The following is a 7541-nucleotide window of genomic DNA, read 5'->3' as shown; positions in this document are numbered from 1 at the left end:
GGGGGGGGTTAAGGGAAAGAATTAATGGAGCCTACATAATATTGTTTATCCGAGAGCGTAGAATTCTGTGTCCGAGAGCCGGAGCGACGGACATATTTCGTGCAAGGCCAAGTGCAAGGCAGAAATATTGATCACGCTAATTTTTTTCACTTCAATTCAATCTCCGTTCAATGGATTTTTAAGTTCATACTGGGTTGACTGAGGATACCAAAGACAGTCTATGGGATTGGTCTCTTGTAAATAATTTGTGTACAATTCACAATCACAATCTTTGAATTAATGCAATGGCAACTACTGAAAATTGCGAAAGGAAAGTTAGCTTCGTACTAGTCTAAGGGAAATTACTCAAATTTAAAAAAAATTGCTTCGATTGCTGTGGAGCTTATTGATTGTTGTTTTGATCCAAAACATTCGGCATTCGGTCGTGTGCCTTGTGGAATTTACAGCATGTGATGCTTATTTTTAAAAAACAAATTGCATATATGTGGCGTGTAGCACTGGCCCAGACATGTATTCTGCTCTCAAATTATGATGGGGCATTAGACATCTATATGTTTATTGCTATCAATAATAATAACGCCATCGAAAAGTGAGTTCTGTATTCGATGATTTTAATTTTGTAGTTTCGTTCGTTAAAGTTAAAGTCTAAAGCTGAACTCGCCAGAGACCCTGAATTGCCAAGTAATCGTGGAGGAGTGAACTAAGCGTGAGACTGGAAGGAAACACTATACTATAGTTAAAGCCAGAGAAAATCAAAATTCAAGCAAAGAATGGCACTTTTTCGGCTGTCCCCACCCCCCAATTATTATTCGCCGGTTAGGGCCCCAAGAGTCCAGAGTAGGGGGGTTTCAGCCTAATAAAAATATGGAGGGGGGTTTCAGAAGGGCATGCCTCCTTGAATTTTACCATAATTTGATGTTTTACAGTTTGCAGTGGCTACGTTCATGGCTCCGTGAACGTAGTCTGCAGGCTACGTTCACGGCGCCCTGATTGCAGTTGCAGGCGCTGTATACTAGGCTACGTTCACGGCACTTAAGCTTCGTTTAGGTTTAGGGGAGCGTCCACTTCCGGTTTAAGTCAGCCGGTTTCAGTCAGTGACGACAGTGACGTATATTTGATCATTCAAGTGTTCCATCCCTTGGCGAAGGAAAACGAAGCGCCCTTACAGAATTAAAGTTGGGATATGGGAATGGAAAATTGATTATGGTACACAGGAAATAGAGGTGAAAAATGGGAAACAGAAGGTGGGATTCGGAAGATGGGACTGGTCATAAAATGTGTACAATAATGACTGTATTGCACCGGGTCAGCCTGGGAACTGACGCAGAAAGAAAATGATGCGAATCAATTTTTCTTATAATTATAATAACAAACACCCTCTTTCTCTCTCTTTCTGTCTGTCTGTCTCTCTCTTTCTCCCCTTTCTCTTTCCTTCTCTCTTTCTCTCCCCAGCCCCCCTTCTCTCTCTATTTTTTTCTGTCTCTGTCTGTCTGTCTCTCCATCCCTCTGTCTGTCTGTCTCTCCATCCCTCTTTCCCCTCCCCCTTCTCTCTCCCTCTCTCTTTCTCCCCCCCCCCCACCTTCTCTCCCTCTCTCTCTCTCTCCCTCTCCCTCTCTCTCTCTCTCTCTCTCTCTCTCTCTCTCTCTCTCTCTCTCTCTCTCTCTCTCTCTCTCTCTCTCTCTCTCTCTCTCTCACACACACACACAAACACACACACACTCACACACTGCCTGCAGACAAAATTGCACGCTTTCAACTCAAGAGCGCTGTCCAGAACGTTTGTTTACACTCGTATTATTATCATGGGCTGTCACGCGCTAACACAAGGTTGTTCCCAAGTCTCGCCTGGACGTGAGATATAGGGCAATTGAAACATCTTGGTAGGCGTATACATTTTTGTCATACATTACATCATAATGCGTTGTTGCGTAATTGAGAGCTCAGAGCTCAGTGTAAGGGAAAACGACGAATGGTTGATCAGTCAAGGATCTCTTCTTAGATTCGTTTCCCTTCATATCTCTTGGGATGGAACGCTTGAAGCCGGCAAAAATATTAAATATACGTCACTGTCGTCACTGAGTAAAACTGGCTTACTTAAACTGACAGTGGACGCTCTGTCTAAACGAAGCTGAGTGCGGTGAGCGTAGCCTCAACAGCGCCTGCAAACTGCATTCACGGCGCCGTGAACGTAGCTACTGCGTTTGCTGTTTGGTTGCATCCATGTTCTTTGTATAGTCTATTTGGTCATCAAGACTTCCGGATTTCTTCTCTGGATGTAAACAAATGGATCGTGGATATAAACGAACAGAACTGCAAGATCACCGATTCTTACTCTGTCTGGATTTATTATAGTTATAATATAGCTACCATCTAGGTTTAGTCTAGACTCTAGACAAGTCAAAGCTGCTAGATCTATAATCTAGATTTCTGGATCTACAATCTAGATCTAGTTGTAGTTGTAGCTTGGAAGTATATCAATCAATAGGCCTATAGATTCAAGCAGGATTTCATCATGCCTGCAAAAAGTATTTATATGAAGAATAAGTACACACATGCGACTTAACGTAGAACGACGCAAACTATTTTTAGGTAAGGCAGCCATCTTGCGTGACTTAAGACGCGATACCCCTCCGATCATGTGACTACATGATCTAAACATAGCCAACCGCATGACACCAAAGATCGTGTATACTACCTACCATGGCACGTTAAGTGCGATGCTTTTCCAGGAGACGTAGCGGTAATGTAATATGATGCAGTGCTCCGATGCTGCCGCCGCTTATCTCTTCTGCGCATTGTTTATCAGGCGGGGGGAGGGGTAATCTCCGGGCGTCTTTACTTTACGGCAATTTTAGCGTGCTTTATTGTCTTTGCGTTTGCCGTGTTTCAATTTCAAGCTTCAGCGTTTTTACTGTTCTGAGCTACAACGATCTAAGTAATCTTCCATCCCCAGAGCATGACTGACGTGCTGAAGTTAGCTGCAAGTGTAATATTTTATTGTGCGAAACACATCGATACGGATAATAGGTCAAGCCACTGACCCAACATGTCGTTCCATGCGATATCTCCAAAGATCGTGTAGTGTAGTAGAGAACTAAAAGTAGTCTATGGGTATCCCAGGATGTGATGACATCACTTTACTAAAATAAGCAGCCAATCGGGCAGGTGCGTCGTTCTACGCTTAGCCGCATATATGTAAAAAATATTGCTCTGCCCACTGACCCCTTTTGGTTATCACCATCCTATTTAACTTAGTTAGTGCGAATGTCAAATGTCAATAGATCGACTATGAACTTGATGGGATGAGAAAGGAAGTGCACGTGAGTGTGTAGGTTTATAGGCCTACTGATTTTTTAAGAATCAAATAGATTTATATAAAGTTAAAGTGAAATGAAATGAAATGTAACATTTTAAAATTTATGACATGAATTAGAATGAATGATTTATAGATCTAGATCTATGAAAAAAAAAATATGAATGAAAATAGTGTAGTTGTAGGCCTTTCACCTAGAGGGCAAATCTTCTGGCTATCCTCACTTGCTGTGCGCTCATTGCTTAGTGCATCGGCTCAGGTCGATCTCTCCGGGTGAAAGGGTGAGCCTTTTGGCTTTCTCACCCGGTGTGCGTTCACCGTGATATCAGTATAAACAAACGTTCCAGCGCTCTTATGTTGAAAGTGTGCAGTTTTGTCCGTGGGCAGTGAGAGAGAGGGGGGAGGGGGAGAAAGAAGAGGGAGACAGAGAAAGAGGAATAGCGAGAACTTTCTGGCAAAAGAAAATGGTGACCAGCGTCGTTTGGCTCAATTTGAAAAGTGATATATAGCCGTAGCATCTTTGTAGACAACTGAATTAGAATCTAATTTACTTGTGTGCTCTATTACATTATTTTTGTCTTTGTTTTTGTTAATTTGATCATCCACACCGATAGACAGTATTCAGAAATCTTGAAAAACGGGTTTTTGAGAATAGCCAACGCTGGCAAATCTCACCCGCGGTGAGAGGTCGATCGTATTTTTATTCTCTCTCGGGGTGAGAATAACTACTTCCTTATTTTATGGCCTACAGACCTCGATATTACAAATATTCCACTCCTAGGTTTGCAAAGTGCAAAGTGCAACAAAGTAAATATTGATGATACTCGAAATATTTGCACCACTTATGACTTGTACCCTCCTATCCTCAACATGAATGGCCTCTTCTCAGGGTGGGCAGACAGTCCACAGACACCCCAGTCCACAATGCCATGACTTGTACTCATATTTTGAGGCAAATTTTTTCCTGGCTGATAAAACGAATACACTTAACACGAGCATGAACTGTTTCTGTTTTCATCTCGACATAACAGCCTCTTATCTACTGCACACTCACACTCTCTGTCAATGTCATGACCTAAGTTTCTTGTCAGAGAAGTGCACATGACATCTCAGGTTTTTGTACAGTTTTGACCAAGTGTGAGATAACACTCCTTGATGCATAGGGCTGTTTGCAGAAATCATGGGACTGTCACTTTTGTAGATAAACTAAGGGTATGTTTTATAGGGTTGGGTTTGGGAGCTGTACTAGATTTTAAAGTCTGTCTAGGAAGTGGGACATTGTGAAGTGAATGTTTTATTTTGTGCATGCATAATTTGACTAAGGATACTTGTCTGGAGCACTAAATTGCCTTTTTCATTTCACATGTAAGTAAACTCAATAAATAAAAGTAAAACTGAGAAAGTGAAAGGGAGGGAAGCACACTTCTGATCTAGGGGACAAAAAGAGAAAGAGATAGATAGAGATATAGGCAGACAGAGAGAGGAAGAGAATATAGGCAGATAGACACAGAGAGAGATAGAGAAATAGAGAGAGAGAAAAAAATGTTCTAGACAGACTGACAGAGAAAGTTCAAAAAAAGATTCCAGCTCTTGAGAAAGAGAGCTATACAGACAGAGAGAGAAAGACAGGTGTCCCAGTTTATCGATATGGCTGTCTACCCTAAGTCCTGCCCAACTGACCACGGTCTGCCGAGATCTAGGTGGTCTGCCGTAAGTTCTGCCTAATTGGCCACAGTAACGGAAGTATAGGGAGCAATTAAAACAAAAAGGTGATACCGTTAACTATTGCGGTGTGTGTGGGAGGGTGGATTGCTTCATTTTGAGATGTTGTTTCGAACGAAGGAGTTTGCAGAGGTAAAGGTTATGTTGGGCAAGTAAGTCAAGACAGCAAGTGACCAGACTGAAGTATTTTCAAGAACTAACCCCCCCCCACACACACACACAACAAACTACAAATACCGAAACTTTTTAAATTCAACCAGTGACAGTCCCAAGTCTGTATAAACACAGATAGAAAATGTTAACTGATCCACCTTGTAACAAGTCTCAAGCCTGTGTAAACTGGTAGTCCGCCAAGTAGAACAGTTGTCAGTCAGACCAGGACAGTGGTAAACTGTCAAGTAGGCTAGAAACATCGTAGTAGACTGTCTTCCAAATGAGATGTCAGACTGTCAAGTAAACCAGAAACATGTCAGTAAACTGTCTACTAAATGAGATGTCAGACTGTCAAATAAACCAGAAACATCATTGTAAACTGTCTACTAAATGGGATGTCAGACTGGTCCGATGGTAGACTGTCAATTAAACCAGAAACATCGCAGTAAACTGTCTACTAAATGAGATGTCAGACTGTCAAGTAAACCAGAAACATATCAGTAAACTTTCTACTAAATGAGATGTCAGACTGTCAAATAAACCAGAAACATCGTTGTAAACTGTCTACTAAATGAGATGTCAGACTGGTCCGATGGTAGACTGTCAAGTAAACCAGATACATCGCAGTAAACTGTCTACTAAATGAGATGTCAGACTTGTCTGATGGTAGATTGTCAAGTAAACCAGAAACATTGCGGTAGACTGTCACCTAAACAGGCACTAAAAGAGATGTGTACAACGAGAAATAGATACAGGCAGACAAAGAGAGTGGTTTGTTTTATTGAACATGTGAATAACCAGAAATTGTAAGCTCTTATACTTCTATTTGTTGGACACTCTCAGCATGTTAAGAGGATTAATTCAGATTTATTTTGTTTCCATGTACTCAAAGGATGAGTATAGATCTAGGGTTTTTTTTTTAATTCCTTGCCCCTTGATAATGAGTTATGTTTTGTTTTTTGTTTTTTTTGGCTTCACATAATGAGTTCAGTTGTTTTTTCTTCCTGTCCACACATAATGAGTTCAGTTTTTGGGGGATTTTTTTTGGTCCTCGCATAATAAGTTAAGTTTTGTTTTGTTTTTTCTTCCTCACATAATTAGTTAAGTTTTTTGGGGGGGTTTTCAATGTCACATAATTAGTTAAGTTTTGTTTGTTTTTCCGTCCTCACATAATGAGTGAAGTTTATTTGTTTCCCTGTCCACACAAAATGAGTTGAGTTTTGTTTCCCTGTCTTCAGATGATAAGTGTAGTTTGTCATGTGTTTTCCCTGTCCTCAGAGGATGAGCTGAAGAAGGCCATGGCCAAGCAATCGGAAAGTCGTCTGCTGATCCCATGTCTGCTGCTTGGGCTGGGTCTGCTGCTGGTGGTGGCCGGCGTGACCTTCTTCTTTGTCCTTGACCCTTTCATACGGTCGCAGGTTGAGAAGGTGACGACATGTTATTGCATTATTTAGTTCTCTTACTTTTTCTTCCTCTATATACTCTCACTGAATCTTAAAAGCTGGTTGATACCAAATTTTTTATGTAAAGACAAGCACATTCGCATATATAAGACGATTCTGTAGTGCTGTATAAAAAGCAGGAAGGATAGATGAATGAAATAGAGTAGTAGTAGTAAAGATGTAGTTTTTGGTGGTTGGCAGGTGCTCTGACATGGTTTGCTCTTTCTTCCCTGTCAAACATTTGTTATCCTTGTCTCCCTTCCTTCTGTCATTTGCATATTATTCTCTAGTGACATCTCTCATTTTTGGCACTAAATGACTTTTTTGTATCGCAAGTGACATGAAACTCTTACTAAAACAAATGTGATGTCTACAAATGGCATCCTTCAACCATAGCAGTCACAGTCTCTTTATCCCTCATTTCAGTTGATTTTCTGATGGTTGGTTTTTGCCACCAGAATGTGTAACACAGTGTCCCTGGCTTTTTCGGATGGCTGTGCAACATTCTCACTGGTGGTTTAAACTGTGTAGTTGAAAGTGGATACTGTAGATACCAACTAATAAAAAGTGGAGAAAAGGAAACGAAGAAGAGAAAAAGGAAAAGAGTGAGAAATAGCTGGAATGAAAGTGATCTTCTGACTCTGGGGCTTTATGTGAGACAGAGAGTGATGGAGATCTGTGGATGGTGACATGGTTTGTCCTTGCTGCATCTTTGTAATAATAATAATGATAATAATAATATTAACCCTTCCAACCCCAAGCGCGTATATTTTCAGCAGCGCTTTTACCTTCCTCCGTCCCAAGAGCGTATATTTTCAGTTTCGGGGGTTACCGAATTCGCGCATTTTTCGAAATTAGCGAACTTGATTCAACTTTAATTTTCTTATTACTTGTTCATTTATCTTTAAAAA

The 7541-nt window shown here is 40.9% G+C and overlaps 1 protein-coding gene across 1 annotated transcript in view; it reads left to right on the top strand.

Moving 5' to 3' along the window:
- Positions 1-6466: 6466 nt before the first annotated feature.
- Positions 6467-7541, top strand: part of LOC101847976 (scavenger receptor class B member 1) — a gene marked incomplete at its 5' end in the record, with an annotated part of 18104 nt that continues 17029 nt past the window's right edge. The window contains 1 exon segment of the mRNA XM_005103516.3: positions 6467-6615. Coding sequence (XP_005103573.2) covers positions 6467-6615 — 149 coding nt within the window.

The sequence above is a fragment of the Aplysia californica genome, unplaced genomic scaffold (genome assembly GCF_000002075.1).
Source record: "Aplysia californica isolate F4 #8 unplaced genomic scaffold, AplCal3.0 scaffold00376, whole genome shotgun sequence".
Classification (NCBI taxonomy): domain Eukaryota; kingdom Metazoa; phylum Mollusca; class Gastropoda; order Aplysiida; family Aplysiidae; genus Aplysia; species Aplysia californica.
This window is presented reverse-complemented; position numbering and strand designations above follow the sequence as displayed.